Below are 18,651 nucleotides of genomic sequence, written 5' to 3'. Positions count from 1 at the left end.
GAGCAGGACCAACACTAGTCCAATTTTGGGAAATGTAGGTAAAGTTCTTCTCTTGTGAGTGGCAAAAAAGGCAGTATAAAGTAGAAGAAAGTGCTTCTAGTTCTGGGCCTATCACTAACTAGGTATATCACCTTGGGCACGTTGCAGGATCGTAGAATCGTAGATCAGGAGCTGGAAGGGACCATAGAGGCCATCATCATATCCAGCCTTTTCATTTTAGATGGGGAAACTGAGGTCAATAAAAATTAACCGATTTGCCTTTCTTCTATACCTGCTTCCTCTCTGAGCCTAATGGCTTCATCTGTAAAATGAAGGGGCTTAACCAATTTCATTTCTTTCCTTTCTGAACTTCTGTTATTCACTGTCTCCCCACTTGTTTTTAGTACTTCTCCTCCCATACTTCACTGTCTGCCCTCTGCAATAATACTTTCTCTTCTAGGCTTTTTCTCCCCTTTAGAATGCTTCTCTTCTGCAGAAGTAATAAACTGATATGATAAAATAGGTATATTGTCTTTTCCTGGTGATATTTTAAAGTGCCCTGGACAGACTATCTTCATTAAGTTTAGCAAGCATTTCTTTTTGAAATAAATTTTGTTGATTTTCTTTATTTTTATACTCCCTCGATTTTCCTTTGTATCCCACTCCCTCTGTATCATTCCCTCCCAGATGGCCATCCCTGATATCAAAGAATTTTTTTAAAGAAAAAAAACAGAGAAAAATAAGTGAACAGCATTGATGATATGATGAAAAAAATCTTACAAAAATGGGGTGTTCCTTACTGTTGGACCATTCCACCTCTGCGAAAGAATGGGGAGAGAGGCATCTTTTCATCTCTCTTCTTCACAGCCAAGCTTTTAATAAGTCTTAAGTATCTCTTATGGTGAAGACGCTGGGAATACAAATATAGTCCCCTCTCTGGGGCTATTTTCCCAACTCTCCATAGGTTGTAAACCATATTGTTTACACATTTAAAACTTCCTATCTTTCTATTAATTATTGTTATTGAGATGGCTATTTAGAATATCCCTCCTACACAAAGACAAAAATATTGCCCTCAGGGAGCATATATTCTAGAACAGATCAATCAATAAAAATAAATCAATTAACATTTATTAAGTACCTACTATGTACCAGGCACTGTGCTAAGATCATGTACATAAATTAATAGTAAGTATATACAAATTGATTTCAATAGGGAGGAGGGAGTGCTACTAATCAGTGAGGCCTCATATATACAGTGACACCTGGAATTTTGTGTTTTAAAGGACTTGAGGTATTCTGTTCGGTATAAATGAGGAGGGCGTGCTTCCCAGACATGGGGAACATGTGTGCAAAGGTGTGGGGGCAGGAGATGGAATATTACATAGGGGCATTAGCTAGTTGTCTAGTTTGCCTGGAATCAAAAGTATGTGAAGGAGAGTGGTATGAGATAATACTGGAAAGTTGAGTGGGATCTAGATTATAAAAGGATTTAAATGTCCCAGTTGAGGATTTTATATTCTAAAAGCAAAAGGGAAGTATTTGAGATTTTTTTGTGAATGGTGTGACATAGGTCTTTTGTAGGGCAGTTGTGCAGCAGTATGGAGGATGGATTTGAGAGAACAGATGGAGACAGAGAAGTCAATTAGGAGATTACAGTAATGGTCCAAGTAAGAAGTGTTGGGGACCTGAACTGAGAGTGAAGGCTGTGTCAGAGCAGAGAAGGGAATGGATGTGAGATATACCATGGAGGCAGAATCAGCAAAACTTAGCAGTTGATTGTATATGGAGGAACATTGAGGGAAAGAGGAGAGTCAAAGGTGGTCCCAAAGGTTATGAATCTCAGTGACTAGGAAGATCCTGGGGCTGCCAACAGAAATGGAAAAGTTTAAAGGAAGGTTGGGTTTGGGGTGAAGTAAAATTAGTTCTGTCTTGGATGTGTTTATTTGAAGTATCCAAGGGGACATCTTGGTGGGGATGCCTAGTAGGAAGTTGGTAATATGTGACGAGAGGTCTCATCGGGATAGAGGTGATTGTTGGATTCATGGTTGCTGATGAAATCTCCAAACAGAAAAATATAGAGATTGGAGAAGAGGGCCTCAAACAGAGCCCTGAGGGAGGACTATATTTAATGGATAAGAGGAGGAGGAGGATCTAATTATAAGAATTTCAGATACTTGACAAGCCAGTGGAAGTGCTGATTAGGGTCAGGTGAGTCTTTCAGGCCAGTATCTAACATAGTGCCTTACACATTTTTATTTAATCCTTCTTTAATTTCTACAGTTGTAAAAGTTTTATAATGTACATCATACTGTATGTCCAGTAGTAAACTAAACATGTCCAAAACAGAACTCATTGTCTTTCCCCCTAAACCTTCCCCCTCCTACCTTCCCTGTTACTGGGAATTTTTTAGGTTTTTAAAATTGTATTCATTTTTGTTACATTTTGACTTCTAAGCTCTCTCTCTTTATCTCTCCTTCCTTCCCAACCCTTCACTAGAGAAAGACAGCATTTGACACAGATATATACATATGTGTGTATGTGTGTGTGTGAAACCATATAATACATCCTTCTATATATTAATTCTTTCTCTGGAGATGGATAGCATTTTCCTTCAAAGGTCCTTGGTAGTTTATTTGAATGTTCATATTGCTCAAAATAGCTTAGTCATTCATGGTTACTCCTCCAACAATATCGCTGTCATTGAATATTGTCTCTATTACTGTTGAGAGTAACATCATCCTCCTGGTCCCTCAGGCTCCCAACCTAGGAGTCATCCTGGATTCCTCACTCTCTGTCACCCCACCCCCACATCCAGTCTATTGCCTTCTCTCCTCTGAGGCTGCCACCACTCTAGTGCAGGCCCTCATCACTCCAGGCCTGGGCTGTTGCAATAGCTGCTGGTGGGTCTGCCTACCTCAAGTCTCTCTATCTCTCTGTCTCTCTCGCCTCTCCAATCCATCCTCCTTTCAGCCACCAAAGTGACTTTCCTAAAGCACAGGCCCAACAATCTCTCCCCTAACTCAGTAAACTCCAGTGTCTCCCTATTGTCTCCAGGATCAAAAGCAAAATGCTCTGTTTATCATTCAAAGCCCTTCATAAGCCAGACTCCTCTTACCTTTCCATTCTTCCTACACCTTACTCCCCAAAGTGTACTCTTTGATCCAGCGACCCCGTGGCTTCCTGGCTGTTCCACAAACAAGACACTCTGTCTCTCAGTTCTGGGCCTTTTCTCTGACTGTCCCCTATGCCTGGAATGTTCTCCCTTTTCCACTCCACCTACTGGCTTCCCTTAAGTCCCAACAGGAAACCTATCCCAGCCCTTCTTAATTCTAGTGCCTTCCCTCTGTTAACTGTTTCCTATTTATCCTGTATATAGCTTGTTTGTATATATTTATTTGCATGTTTTCTCCCCCATTAGATTGTAAGGTCCATGACGGCAGGGACTGTCTTTCTTCTTATTTTGTATCTCCTTTTGTAGCACGCTTAGCACAGTACCTGGCACATAGTAGTTAAATGATTGATTGACAATAGTATAGTAGTACATGTTCACATCCCAGCTGTGCTACATAATACCCATGTGACCTTAGGGAAGTCACTTAACCTCAATTAAAATCAGAGGATTATGTAAGTTATCTTCCTTCCAGTTTCATAGATGCTGTAACCCCCAGTACACATGAGTTGTGGCAACAATGCATTGAATTTTTAATAAATATAGTAGTGTACATATATAATTTATAAATAAAAAAATATTGATATATTTGGGTGTGTACTTATAAGATTTTCAGTTCAGGGAAGGGGTATGCATTGAAAAACATTTGCAGATCACTGGCCTAGAATACTCTTTCTACATTCTGCAAAGCATGATTCAGTTTCTACTTCCTCCGTGAACATCTCTAACAATAAGAATATAGCAAAAAACCTATGATCAGGGGAGGAAGGTAAAAGGAAGGGTCCTTTGTTAAGGTCCTACTATGTACTCTGAGCAGCTAGGTGGATAAAATGTTGAATATAGTAGATGGTATATAGAACCCTGAGCATGCAGTCGGGAAGACCTTAGTTCAAATCCACCCTTAGATACTTACTAGCTGTTTAATCCTGGGCAAGTCACTTAACCCTGTTTGCCTCGATTTCCTCATCTGTAAAATGAGCTGGAGGAGGAAATGGCAAACCACTCCAGTATCTTTACCAAGAAAACCCCATGTAGGATCAGGAAGAGTCAGACATGACTGAAATGACCAAATAACGCACGCCAGGCACTACATAAAGCACTGAGGTTACAAAGACACACAAAAATCTCAAAACAGTCCTTCCCCTCAAGATGTTTCTATGAAATCTTCCCACACTAATTCATCCAATTCACTAATTCAATACTCTTCTCATTCAACATTGGTTTCATATATGTTAGTCTTAGCCCTTCCGAGATGTTTCAGAACACTGTTGGAGTCAGGGACCACATCTTTTATTTCTCATTCCTAACATAATGCTATGCATATAGTAGATGTTTAGTAAATATTTGATTCCATCAGTATGTTGACTCATTTAAGCACCATAAAGAGGAAAACACATTATAGCAATTAGATGTTCCTGTTCACTGGGTCCACCATGTTTTTCTGCGGCCAGAGTCTGTACATTTTTTTGTGATTAACAACATGTACATAAAAGTCACCACCTCTCAGGTTGCCGCATAGTTAGAACATGACTAGAAGTAACAGTTTGACCTGGCAAAATCAAAGAGCAAAAGAAAGAAGTCAAGCTCCCTCCTCATCTCCACCACTGCCTTCCCTGGCTTCCCTTAATTCCAAACAAAAATCCCATCTTCTACAGGAAGCTTTCTACCAACCCCTCTTAATTCTAGAGTATTCAGTCTCTTAATTATTTCCTATTTATCCTGTATGTAGTTTGTTTGTACATACAGTGTTTGTTTGTTTGTTGTCTCTGAGCTTCCTGAGGACAGGGACTGCCTTTCCCCCTTTTGTATCCCCAGTGCTTACCACACAGTACTTGGCACATAGTAGGTGCTTAACAAATGTTTATTGACTGACCGACCAAGGAGCAAGCTTCTTTGTTTTTTGTTGCCCAGAAAGGTGTGTGGCTAGTAGGTTTAACTTCAAAGGAGGAAAAAAATCCTTCTTCTTATATTCAGTTGTTCTTTAATGTATAAGACTTGCAAGTTGTGTATATTAGTTTATCTCTTTTCTTAAGAGAAAAATAATCATTTGACACAGGTTCAACAAACTGAAAAGACATTGGAAAGGAACAGCTCTTTTTTAAAAAGCTTGTTCAGGGGCTAAAAACAGACATGACGAAATCTTTGCGAGTTATTCTGGGAGATGGTCAGTCTAGCATTCTTCTGCCTGCCCAAGCAGATGCTCCTGTAGTAGGGAGGGTGGCCAGGCTTTCTGGAAACACATTCTGCAAAGCAGCAGCTAAAATGCCTACTATTCCTTAATTATAGTCTAACCTAAGAGATCCAAACAGCACCAAGTTAGAAACGCATGTGTGTTTCCCTTCAGAGCCAAGCAGTACAGAGAAATCTAGGTTTCCTCTTTTTCTTTTTGTTGCTGTTCACTCAGTTAAACTGATTGGCTTTGAGAATGTCAGGCACCTGTCTGAAAGGAGCCAAGCTAATGTTAGAAACACTTTGTGATCGGTAGCTGTGCCTCAACAGGGTCCAGGACTACAGCTGCTTCCTGTTTCCTACGTGCTTTGGGCACGTTTGTATGGATAAGATTCCACAGAAGGAGGGCGTAGAGTAATGAGCAGAAAAAGAAAGTTAATGGGTGTGCCAAGATGCCTGGGTCTGCTATCAGGAAGCTGTGCTGCTCCTGGGGTGCAGGTGGCAATATAGGCAGGCAGGAAGATGTTATGTATTCACAAAACTGGGTGAGGCAGAACTGTCTGGGAGGATTAGTGCAAATGAAACAAGGGTTTGCACAAAGTACCTGGGCTTCACAGTGTCAAGAAGAGCAGCTACCTAGATGAAAAGTAAGCCTTTACAGTGTTGCTGAGGTCTTCTATTTTTGTGACTGCAAAGTTTTAAGAAATTTTTACATGCAATATTTACTTTAAAAGTCGTGGGGTTGGCTTTGTTTATTTATTCATTTATTTATTTTGACTTAGTTTGTTTTAAAAGATGTGAGCAAGTGCATCCAGAGTCAGATGCTTATTTGGGAGAAGGAAGAACTCAGCAGGTATCATAAAATATATGACAGAATTGTTTGGATTTTTAATTTTCTTGTAGTTTTAAAATGGTTCTTGAATTTTCTGCATGGCATATTTACCCAGAAAAAGGCATTTGATTTGAAAGAAGAATATCTGTATATGAACATAAAAGAGCCATATATCATATATACGTATATACACATATACATATATACATACATTTTTTTCCTTTTTCTGCTATTTACCATGCCCAGACTCAGTGTCATCAAAGGGTAAAACCCAGGCCACCCAGTAAAGGATAAAATCTAGTCAAGTTCCATAAAATCATCATCATTCGAAAATATTTTGGAAGAATTGATCTTAGACATGATACCATCTTACATAGTAAGGGCATGGTCTGTTTACTGCTAGGATATGCTCAGTAGTTGTAGACATCCATCACTTGGTTTCAGCAAAGTTGGTTACAAAGTAAATGTCTGAAATGCTATTCCTCTTTCTCCATTAATGTCCACCACAAATTCAGAGAAGCATCAGAGGAGGAGGTGAATGGAAGATGAGGAGGGGAAGAAGGCAGAACAATATCATTAATATTAGTCTTCATCTTTTAAAGTTGGAAGGAATCTTTAAGGTCATCTAGTTCAACCCCCTCATTTTGCAGGTAGCTAGGTAACTGAGGTCCAGAGGATGGATGGATGGATGGATACATGCATACATGCATGCATGCATGCATGCACATTAACTAAGCACTTGTGTCAAGCATTGTGCTAAATGCTATGGGTACAAATAGAAAAAGCAGAAGAAACTCATACTCTATTTGAAGGAAAAACACACACAAAAGAAAGTTGGAAAGGCCAAAGGGTACTGACTCTTCACAAATAGACCAAATGATAGTGCCAGAGGTCAGAAGGATGTAGAGGCCGGACAGTTTGTAAGGCCTGGAGGACCTTAGGATGCGTTGGCAGAACAAATGATAAGGACTAGTGGTCCACCATCTCACTGGAATAGAATTGATGATTCCCATCTCATCTCAGCCATGTGAGTAGTCAGATAGCTCAGATAGGTTCTAGGCACCTTGTCCAGAGTCATCCAAGTGTTAAATCAAAACCTGCATCTTCTGATTTGCAGTACCTTGCCTTTTGCATAAGACAACATTACTCTAATGGAGCAAAGTGCTAGAAAGCTTTGGTGAGGAAGTAGCTAAGATGGTGGCCATTTTCCTTTGGAGCATTTTCCCTAGTACGAGATTGTCCCTCCACTATTAGCCAGACTCCTAGACTTAGAAATCCTTTGATTCCAATATTGTAACTTTATTCCCATCTTTTTTTCTTTGGCTTTACAATGTCTGACAGACCGGGACTGCAATAGTACACTTTTGATAGGAGATGCCAACTGACAGATGAGATACAAAATGAAAGTTTTTTATAGTACATTCAGATTAGAAAGAATGAATTTGTTACCTGCTTTATCAGTTAGGAAATTCTGTTTGCTTAGAATGAGGTATAGCTATAGTTCTACCTTGGAAAAATTCTGTAGGTATTTCCTCCCCCAAAATAAAACACCTGTGGTCTTCAATATATGATTTTATAAAATTAAAAATATCCAGACACTTTTGAAAGTAGGAGGCACACACGGTATTCAGGGAAGCTAAAATATTGCAAACATCTTCTTAGAGTAGATTTTCCCTGGCCGATTTTCCCTAACAAAGAAAGAACAGAAAATGAATGGTTATTATAATTTGGCTATATTTGATATAAACACACTTTTCTTAAACCTAGGTAATTTTCCTGAGCCTTGCCCCTTTTGTAATTCAGATTACTAGTTTTTAAGGGAGAAAAGAAGTACAGGTGATGGAAACAAATGGACCATGTCCTAGAGTATGTGGTTCAGCTATGTGTATGTGATGGAAATTCATCCTATAAATCATAGTGAACTATGTAGGGCTTGTTTACAGACTCAACCAAAAAAAATATACAACCTCTCCCAAAAAAGTCCCCTTAATTTTCTTTCTGTTTCCAAAAGGTCAAATGCTGCAAATACTGGCCAGATGACACAGAGATATACAAAGACATTAAAGTTACCCTAATAGAAACAGAACTTCTGGCAGAATATGTAATTCGAACATTTGCTGTGGAAAAGGTAAGTTTTCTTCTGTCTTAATGAAGCTGTAACATTGTAAATACCAATTTTTGTTACAACAAATTTATTAATTTCTGATTCATCTGGGATAATTTAAATGCGATCCTACCAGAAGGCAGGAAGCTAACTAGAGCCCTTCTCTAGATCTCTTTCTATCCTTGTATTTTTTGACAAGCTCAGTCCAATCCCTTTTCATAAGACAATCCATGTTATAGAATACTGGATCTGTAGTCAAGAGACATAGGTTCAAATTCTGGCTTGAGTGGAGCCCAAATCATTTCATCTCTCAGCCTCAGTTTCCTCATTTGTAAAATGAAATGATGATACTTCACTAAGCACCTTGGGGAATCATTGTGACAAAAATGTTTTATTAACCCTAAAATGCTATAGAAATGTTAATTATTCTCATAGGATTCTACCTTTTGCAGCCAACTCAAATTTCCCTAGCTCTATAGCTAATGGATGTGGTCTGCTTCCTATCTGTTTGTTTTTCATTTAGTTAGTGGTATCTTTCCCATTCAGAAATGTGTTATTTTCCTCATGCTCTTTGCCCATCATCATTAAACATGTAATAGAAGAGCACATCCACAATCATAGTTGAGAAGCAGATCTCACTCTATCTGGGATGCTTCTGTTTGCCTTATTTTCAGGCCTAGGTTCCAGCACTAACAGCCCTGCCTTTGGAATAGACAACGGTGTTCTCCTATACATGGGATGCTCTTGGACGCGCCAACAGATTTTTTACCATTACACCAATGTTTGCTTATTTGCAATTTTTGCTTTGGTCTTTGGCCTCAGTTGAGGGGCCTACTTAGCTTTGCCCTAGAGGCAGTCTTCAGGATGTTCATGTTGGTAGGTCATTCTGAGTTGCCAAGATTCACACCCATAGGATTTAGAGCTAGAAGCAAGCTTAGCAGTTGTCTGGTCCAATTCCCTCTTTTACAGATGAGGAATCTGAGACTCTCAGAAATTCAATCATTGCCCAGGATTACACACATAATAAGTGGTAGAGTTAAGATTTGAACCTTGGTCTTCTGACTTCAAATCCAGCATCATTTCTACTACACCATAAGAACAATGATTTTGTCTCCCAATTTTCTGGATGAAGCACTACCACAGAGTGGTAGAGTTAGAGGAAATCACTAGTCATTTGACTCACTCTTTCCTTCCCTGACCTAAATTCTCACAGTAAGTGTCTGGGGGCATAGCGGGGGACACTCAAGGTGCTCCATTGCTAACATACGTGCAGAAAGTTGGCTTGCTACCACACAGCATCTGCTCTTGGAGTAATGGATCCTGGTTTGCTGAACTCCTTACAACAGTTTGCAGATCCATATTTATTATAGACTCACGAGGCTGAGAGGGATGTTTATTTTCATCTGTTATTCATACATACTATTTAGATTTTTTCATAATCTTTTTTTTAATAAGAAGACAGAATATTTGGAGACTTTAAAGAATGTGGAGTTCAGGTTGTCTCAGTTCTTCGAGTTCCAAAGTTCATACTTTGATGTTAGCTTTTCTACTTCTTAGCCAGGATTGGAGAAAACATATGGAGGATTTTTCTATGGCTCTTGGCAAGAGCATTCATGAATAGCTGCATTAAAACAGATAGGGATAAAAGACCCTAGATATTTTTTTTAAAACTCTCATCCAAGAGCCATCACTTAAACACTGGGTTCTTTGAACAATAGTCAGCTTTCTAATAAGCTGAGAATGCTGCTAGAGGGTTTGTTTGTTTCTTTTCTCTTTTTTCCTTTTTTTTAACCTCTTATTGTCCTCTTCTGCAGTCACAGCTGCACAGAAATGTTTCTGAACTACCCAACTATTTTAGTCATTTTCTGTGCTCTCATAAAACTAAGTAAAGTTACAGTAGAAGGAGGAGAAGATTGGATTGGTCGTTAAAGTATTTGGGGAAATCAAAATGATATGTTAGTGGTTTTCTAAAGAAGGGGGAGCTGCTGTGGGCAATCGAAATCTTTATAGAAAACAAATCATTAGCACTTTGTGGAAACATTTGCTTATTTTGCGTCTTATTTCTCATTAGAAGGGAGAGGAAAGACATACCTATTTTTGAAATTTCTGTAATTGTGATTCTGTTTGGGGAAGAGGGTGCAGCAGGGGCATCCAAGGTAAAACACTGCATTTGGGTTTTTTTATTCTACAAAAGAAGTAAAATTGTCTCAATTTATAGCATATCCAGCCCTACTTTTTGCCTGCCTATTAGCTCATAGGTTTCCATTTATCTAATGGAAGCAAAGACCCCAAGCTAAACAAAATTTAAAGGCTATATGATTACTTATTTCAAGAAGAAAGCCTGTAGAGCACCTAGGTGGTGCAGTGAGTAGAGCACTGGCCCTGGAGTCAGGAGGACCTGAGTTCAAAACCAGCTAGGACACTTCACACACTTACTAGCTGTGTGACCTTAGGCAAGTCACTTAACCCCAATTGCCCTGCTTTCCCCCCTCAACAAAAAAAGAAGAGAGCATGTGCAGCATGTCCCCAAAGTCTAGTGCAGTTTTACAATGATTGTTTATTTTTAAGAAACAAATCATTGGATCTTTTAAAAAAAATTTTATTATTGGGCTTAGGTTTTGTATTTAAACACTCTCCTAGACTTTTTTTGCTGTCAGCTGACTCTGTCCCCTGTCTACCTCTGAAGAAAAGAAAATTGAGTAGTCCCACTGAAGCCCATCTGCACAGGAAATGGTAGCCTGATCTTACTGTTCCTAAAAGAGCCAGACTTTTCACTGGCCATCTGTTCTATGCAGAGTGGAAGAGCCCAGTGACCACCTCTTTTTTGTTGTCTTCCAGTCTTTTAGTATTCAGACATTATTTCAAGAAGCATTCCGTAGGTTTCACCAGACCACCAAAGAGATCCATGACACGAAATAAGTTAAGAATCCTTGGGATAAAGGATGCTAACAGCATTTATGTTCTATCAATAGGAAAGACCAGCTGAGTTTAGTACTTATCAAGAATACTTAAATAAAATAGAAAATTACCACAGGAGGATTTTTCTTCCACTTCCACCATGGCAACCCTGCCTTGCTTCCTCCTCCAATGGCTGTCTTATCCATGGTCTACTAATATTCCTGGGTTTGTGCCCACAGGGGGCAGTTTCTCTTTCCTGAGGTTTCTGTCTCTGCCAATGTGGTAGTGTACCAGGTTGGTAGGGGGGAGTCTCTACTCCCACAGGGCCCTGGGTGGTAGCCAAGGGCAAAAGTGGTGTTCTCATAGTCTGTCTTCCAAACCTCTTCCCTTCTCCCACCTGTGTACCTTCCCACTCAGCTACTTAAACAGTGAGTTGCAGATCTGCAGAACTTAGCTAGCCTGGCCCTTGGGCAAGAAGTAGAGTCTATAATGGGGCCTGTACTTAAAGCCTTTTTAACTTGGTGAAATTTCCAGAACTTACCCACTATAATGTTACCTACATACCCTAATGAGACATTGGTTTATGGCTTCAATTTAATGTCTTAAAAACATTTTTAAAAAGTAATATTTTCACTGAAAATCAAGACTTCCATGTTCAGGATATTTTAAGCTTAGTCATAATAACATACTCATAAGCAAATGCCTCAAATTGAAATCTATTCTTGTCTATGCAATCTTTCAAAGAACATGGTTCTTGTAAATTTCTCTTTTCCGTGTAATAGTCATAGGTATTAAATTATTTAAAATCTGACAGGAACGAGAAGTTAGGGGTTTGTGCTGTATAAAACTAACTCAGTCCATCTCAAAATTTTAGGGTAACAAATATGGGCCCACATTATTCAAGTCTAATTGGAAAGTTTAGTGATACTAAGTAAATTTCCAATGATAAAAGCATACAAAAAGAATACCAGGACACATGTGCCAATCAGCCTCTTTGCCACCTTCCCCCACCCCCCATTTCCACACTGTCTGTGATGTCCATAGCAGAGTAGCACCTGTGGTTCCGAAACAAAACAGAAACAAAAGCAAGAAGGAGCTCATCACCAATGGCCAAGCTAGATCTGACTGGTGACAGTGACAGGAGGGCAAAGAGGATGGAGCTTTTGTAGAACATGTCATTCTAGGTTAGCAGACCCAAGTCCCCTTTGGATTATACTAGTTTTGAGTAAGATGGATAAAGATGCCCCTACAGAGGTTGGTAGAATTCCTTTGCTATCGGGTAATATGCTTATGAAACAGTTCTTCCAGTTGTTTCTGTCTACTTGTTCCCTCTACTGTCTCTGGAGAAAAGAACCGAATCTGGCCAGACTGCTTCTAAAATTATGACTGCTAAGGGGAGAATGAGGGGCTGAAGAGGAGTGGGGAGTCATGGGTATCATCAGATTTTTTTTCAATGTATCTATTGGTTTTATTCCTCATCCTTTTTTCCCTCTCTAAAAAAAGGTATTATAAGGAAGGTTCTATAGGAGGAGGGGGAAAGAGGGACACAGAGGGAAATTTAGGTATTGTAAGAACAAAGGGTATCAATAAAAACATATTTTCTAAAAACTATCTGGTAGGAAAAACTGCCCCTGATTTTTATATAGTGCCTATTTTGGTATTGAGTTTGCTCTTCAAAAACAGCAAGAAATTTAATGCTTCTTGTTTTATAATGTTTGACCTTGATATATATACTCTGTAGTGTGTGAGATATATGTGTGTATAAATAAACTCTATTGTTCCTGAAACAAAAGAAGAGCCTTCTGTTCACAGATCTTGTGCCTTCTCTTTAGTTCCAAGGTCAAGCCTTCTCATTTAGCTCACTAATTTGCTTGAACTACATCAGAATAGCTGGTGCCTTTTAGGTTATTTTTTCTGAGACATATGTGATGGCCTCCACACCTGCCTAAAGTTCAGCCTTTACTAAGAAACCTGACAAACTGAGTTACAGCTGAATAGAAAGATGTTGTCTAATTTTCTGGTTAATTCTCCTGGTTCATTCAGCGAGCTCTTGTTCAGCTCTTCTTCTTACACAACTCTCTATTAGATGCCATGATGCAAGGAAACAACTAGTCTTTAACAACAAAAGATTAGAAAGCAGGGGCCTAACCTCAAGGAGGTTGCAGTCCAGTGATAAGAATACAGATGTCCTTCGAGTTGTCTCATTCATAAAATCAGAGTGTTGGAAGAGGCTGCCAAGGTTGTCTGGCTCATCCTTACTCAAAGGAAGAAATCTCTACCACTTCTCCAAAAGTGATCGTCAAGTTTCTGAATACCTCTGATGGGGAGCTTGCTGTTTTACAAGGCTGCTTATCTATAGTACAGCACTATCTCCTGTTCTACTGCCTGTATATATGTGAGGTCCATTCCTCACCTGGTTGCTAAATTCACTGAGTAACCTGAAAAAAGACAGCAGATGATACTTATTAGGAAAGTACTATTACTACTACATCACCACCACTACCACCATCACCACCATAAAAAAAAGGAAGGAAATCTATCTTAATGTTTAAGTATCTGATTATGTACGTTGATGTTTTCCAAACATTCCATCTTCCCCAAGAAGCTTGCAAATACCTTAATCAAAGTAAGAATTAATTTCTTCCCCTCACATTTATTAGTTCTTCAGCAGGTTCTGTGACTTGTACTCTAACTTGACGATCCAGGCAGGCTTGGAATTCCCATATTTGTTTGTTTTTGCTTACTACCATTTCTCTTTCTTTTTCCTCCCACCACTCTCAAACTGATGACAGAGAGGAGTTCATGAAATCCGAGAAATCAGACAGTTTCACTTCACAGGATGGCCAGATCATGGGGTACCATACCATGCAACAGGATTGCTTGGCTTTGTCCGACAGGTCAAGTCCAAGAGTCCTCCTAATGCAGGCCCGTTGGTCGTCCATTGCAGGTAAATAGAACTTTCTAGGTAATAATGTGTTGGGGCGGGGTTTCTTTGGGGTTTTGTTTTGTTTTATTTTACAGAAAACATGCTGGCTTCTCTTTCACATACTAACAGGCTCTTTGCTCTTTTCCAGTGCCGGTGCTGGTAGGACTGGTTGTTTCATTGTCATCGACATCATGCTAGACATGGCAGAAAGAGAAGGTGTAGTAGACATTTATAACTGTGTCAGAGAGCTGCGGTCTCGGAGAGTCAACATGGTGCAAACAGAGGTACAGTCAAGTCAGTTTTCCTCTTTAGCTCTACTACATACACCCTGGAAGCAGAAATTTTAAAAATTAAAAAAAAAAAACCATAGCTAGAGCTCTTCTTCCAAGTCTCTATGGGGAAAAAAAAGATATAAGCCTAGCTAGTCCCATTCTTTTCCTTTATAAACATTAAAAAGAGAGCCCATGAAGACAGATATCTGGGAATAAAGGTTCATAACCACAGGACAGAACCTAATATTGTCTTAAATGTCATAGCTAAGTGGTGCAGTGGATGTGGCGTGAGAAAGACCCGGACTCAGACACTAACTAGCAATGTAAATCTGGGCTGGTTATTGACCTCTGTTTGCCTCAGTTTCTTCATCTGCAGAATGGTGACAATAGCATCTTCCTTCCAGGGTTGTTGCAAGGATAAACCAAGATAATATTTTAAAAGCATTTTACGGCAATATATAAACGCTAGCTCTTATTTTTATTGTCATGTGGCTTCTGTGTCAGGGAAATAGGTATAAGCACGTAGTATAATTAATTTCTATTATTACTTTTAAAATAGCTAGTAACTAGAGGCAGACTGACTCAGACAATTGGGCATGTGTCCAGTAGCTTCTAGAGGAAGCCTATACTTTATGTACTTTTCCAGGGCTTGCAGAGAACAGCAAAGGCCTGACATGCCTAAAACCGCCCTTCCTGGCCTGGCATAGGAATACGTCTGGTTTGTGAAGGTCATCCAAGCTTGCTTAGCTATAAAATTAAATGCAAGTTGCCTGGGACAGTTACATTTTGGAAATAAAGGACTCAGCTTATGTTCCCTAGCAAATGCAAATTTGCATTAATCATTTTATCTTATTAGCTGTGTGTCAGGACACCTGGAAATTATCCTATGAAATGGCTTTGAGTTACATTGAGTTGCAAGGAAACCCAAATTTTCTTGTAAAACTAACATAAAGGACACTAGACAGACACTTCAAATGCTACTTTTTTCAGCCTATTTTTTAGAATTATGATAATCCTTTTTTAAAGGTAAGTATCATATAGTAGGTGCAAGAAAATTTGGAAAGTACAGAGTCATATTTATGTGCAGAAACTTTTAAAAAGTAATGGGAAACTGTCCTAAAAGTCAGTGCAGGAAACCATTAATTTGGACAAATTGAAGTCCAAATCAGTGTGGTCCAAACTGTAGAATATTTTTAAAGAATTGGACTATTGGTGATTTTAAGTCCATAAAGTCCATAAACAGGGTGCTTCCAAATAAAAGTCATGTTCTACTTGCTTTAATGAACACTTAAGGAATGTCATCACAATATGCTAAAAACAGATTGGAACCCTTCTCATAAAATGCATAGGATTACCAAAAACCCCACAATTATATTGAAATACAGTTGTCAAAGTGCTGGGGTTTTTTTCCCCTTAAGTTCATAGATCCCAAGTTTAGAACACCTCTCTAAACAATGTTTCTGTCTTCTAAGAATCCATTTGTTTATGTTTGTGTTTTGAAAGTAATACTAGCTTTTCTTTCTTCTCTAGCTTCATTGTGTTATCTTTTTTTCCTCTTTATTGACTATCTGACTTAATCCACTCTTTCAGGAGCAGTATGTATTTATCCATGATGCCATCCTGGAAGCCTGTCTTTGTGGAGACACATCTGTCCCAGCTTCCCAGGTTAGGTCATTATACTATGACATGAATAAGCTGGACCCTCAGACAAACTCAAGTCAGATCAAGGAAGAATTCCGGGTAAGCCGCATAAGCTTTGGGGTGTTCCCTCCCCCGACCAAGGACCATCCCAAAATCTGATTAATGGAAGGCTTCCTTCCACCGTTAGTTCTTGGCCCACTTGACCAACAGAACCAGTTTTTCTCCTGGAAGGAAAAAGTCATGTGATAGATTACCTTGTTGAGGTGAGAGCAAAGCCATGCACTTGTTGGGTCCTCGGTGATGCTTAGTATTGCCAACTGATGTCACACCTTAGGTTCTTGGTTTCTTTCCATGCTCTTCTTCCTATTAGACAGTATATGTCTAAGTATACTCGAACCTCTGGACAAACTATGTTCCCCAAACTGTAAACTAGTGGCCATCTGTCCAGCCCTATCCACCCTTTAAACTGAGTCATGTCAGCATCCACCACAGTGGCCTAAGATGGCCCTCACTTCTGATATAATTGAGCATTATCAAGGAAATTTAAGAAATACAGAGAAAGAAAAATTTGACCCTAGATACTTACTTGTATATATCCCCCTCATTTTTGTCTTTATGTATCCAGTGCTTAGCACATAAATGCTTAATAAATGTTTTCCATTCATTATTTTTGGTTTCTTTTTTAACTTTCAAATGAAACTGTGATTCTCTGTTTCACAGTTTGCTATTTTGAAAGTATATAATAAATTCAGTATGCTATTGCCAAAGCTGTCCAATTTGTCTGTTTCCCTCTAAACTCCTTTCTGTTCCCTTCCATGCATTTTCTTTTAAATGCTTTAAATGATTTTTAAATGTTTTTAAAATATGTATGTGTTTTAAATGCTTTAAATTACCTTTTCATTTCTTTTTTCTTCTTTTTCTTTTTCTTGTCAACAGTAACACTAACCTTCCCCTCCCCCTATTGACAAAGCAATCTAATTGAAAAAAAACAAAACTCATATAATAAATAAGCATTTTCAAATAAAAAATGTGTATGTATTTTATGCATGTTACATATATTGTGTAAACATTACAAATATACAAAATATGTTTTATATACATGCATATGCATATACATGTATACATACATATGTATATTTATGAGTATATTTGTTTTGTTTTGGGCTTATTTTAATATCAAACCCAGAATTAATCTCCTGTGCAGCTGATGCTTTCCTAAATGTCTCTTTCTTTGGTAATATAGACTCTAAACATGGTGACTCCAACTTTGCGTGTGGAAGACTGCAGTATAGCACTTCTACCCCGAAACCATGAGAAAAACCGATGCATGGATATCCTACCCCCAGACCGATGCCTGCCCTTCCTTATCACAATCGATGGAGAGAGCAGCAACTACATCAATGCAGCTCTGATGGATGTAAGCCCTTTTTATGTGTAGTAGGAAGGAAGGAAGGAAGGAAGGAAGGAAGGAAGGAAGGAAGGAAGGAAGGAAGGAAGGAAGGAAGGAAGGAAGGAAGGAAGGAGGGAAGGAAGGAAGGAGGGAAGGAGGGAGGGAAGGAAGGAGGGAAGGAAGGAAGGAAGGAAGAAAAGAGGGAAGGAAGAAAAGAGGGAAGGAGGGAGGGAAGGAAGGAGGGAAGGAAGCAAGCCAGGAAGCCTTTACCAAACCAGGAGGTACAAGAACAGGATCTGAAAGAGTTTTTCATCCTATTCATTTGTTCTATTTTTTCCCCTGAAGACAAAATATTTTTTAATGATGAATTCAAGATCCCACATATCAGTTATGTCAAGGCCAAGGTTGTCCAGCCCCTCAGAGACAGCCAGTCCTGGAGGGCTGATAAATGAAATATGTCTAAGCTACTTTTTCTCATGCTCACATTTTTAACTATCTAGCCAAGAGTGATAGATGCCTATTAAATCACAAAGGCAGCAAAATGGGATAATATGGTTTGCAGGATTATTTTAGTTCCTTTTCCTTTCATTTGGGCAGTAATTAACAGGGCTTGGGGAGCAGGGAGATGGAGATGGCCTGTCAGTATACAGCACAACCCATTACTTCCTGTCAGTCTGTTTACTTCTAACTGAATGAACATTTGCTGTTCCATGATGAAAAAGTGAATGAATATTTACTTTTAGTGCCGTTATGGCAATTTTAATACTATTGATATGATATCAGTAAAAAAAGGGCACTTAAACTTGCTTTAAGCTTTCCAGAGCTATAAAGAGCATCTGTAACATTTTATAGCTGAAGTAACTAAAACTCTCACACATACAAATGACAAGAAAACAAATTGTTAAGAGCGATGGGTATATTTTAACTATGCTTTTTTATTTAAAGAGAAAAAAGGTAAAGTTGAAGTTATGCATTAAAATGATTCATTGTAGATACTCTGAATGTTGGCTTTTAAATAACATTATCACCTCTCACCTGCAATACTGGCCAAATTAAACCCCCCTCCTTCCAATCTTCTTCTCACTTCAATCCCTACTGTGTGCCACTGTCAGATTAAATCTTTGAAATGCACAGCTCTGATCGCTCTGTTCATCGTTGTATCACCCCAATCATTCTATCGCTCAAAGTCATTCCTCATTGACTAATTAGTTTGCCATTTAAGGTCCTGTAAGTTCTGATTTCCTCTAACCTTTGCAGCCTTATTTTAT

At 38.8% G+C, this 18,651-nt stretch overlaps 1 protein-coding gene across 4 annotated transcripts in view; it reads left to right on the top strand.

Moving 5' to 3' along the window:
- Positions 1 to 18,651, top strand: part of PTPRM (protein tyrosine phosphatase receptor type M) — a 1,028,886-nt gene that overhangs the window by 977,633 nt on the left and 32,602 nt on the right. For all 4 annotated transcript variants that reach the window (XM_036752813.1, XM_036752827.1, XM_036752817.1 and 1 more), the window contains 5 exons: positions 8,164 to 8,280; positions 13,947 to 14,101; positions 14,229 to 14,364; positions 15,943 to 16,092; positions 17,237 to 17,410. In XM_036752813.1, coding sequence (XP_036608708.1) covers positions 8,164 to 8,280; positions 13,947 to 14,101; positions 14,229 to 14,364; positions 15,943 to 16,092; positions 17,237 to 17,410 — 732 coding nt within the window. The remainder of the gene's footprint in view (positions 1 to 8,163; positions 8,281 to 13,946; positions 14,102 to 14,228; positions 14,365 to 15,942; positions 16,093 to 17,236; positions 17,411 to 18,651) is intronic.

Source organism: Trichosurus vulpecula, chromosome 1, assembly GCF_011100635.1.
Source record: "Trichosurus vulpecula isolate mTriVul1 chromosome 1, mTriVul1.pri, whole genome shotgun sequence".
NCBI classification, from domain to species: domain Eukaryota; kingdom Metazoa; phylum Chordata; class Mammalia; order Diprotodontia; family Phalangeridae; genus Trichosurus; species Trichosurus vulpecula.
This window is presented reverse-complemented; position numbering and strand designations above follow the sequence as displayed.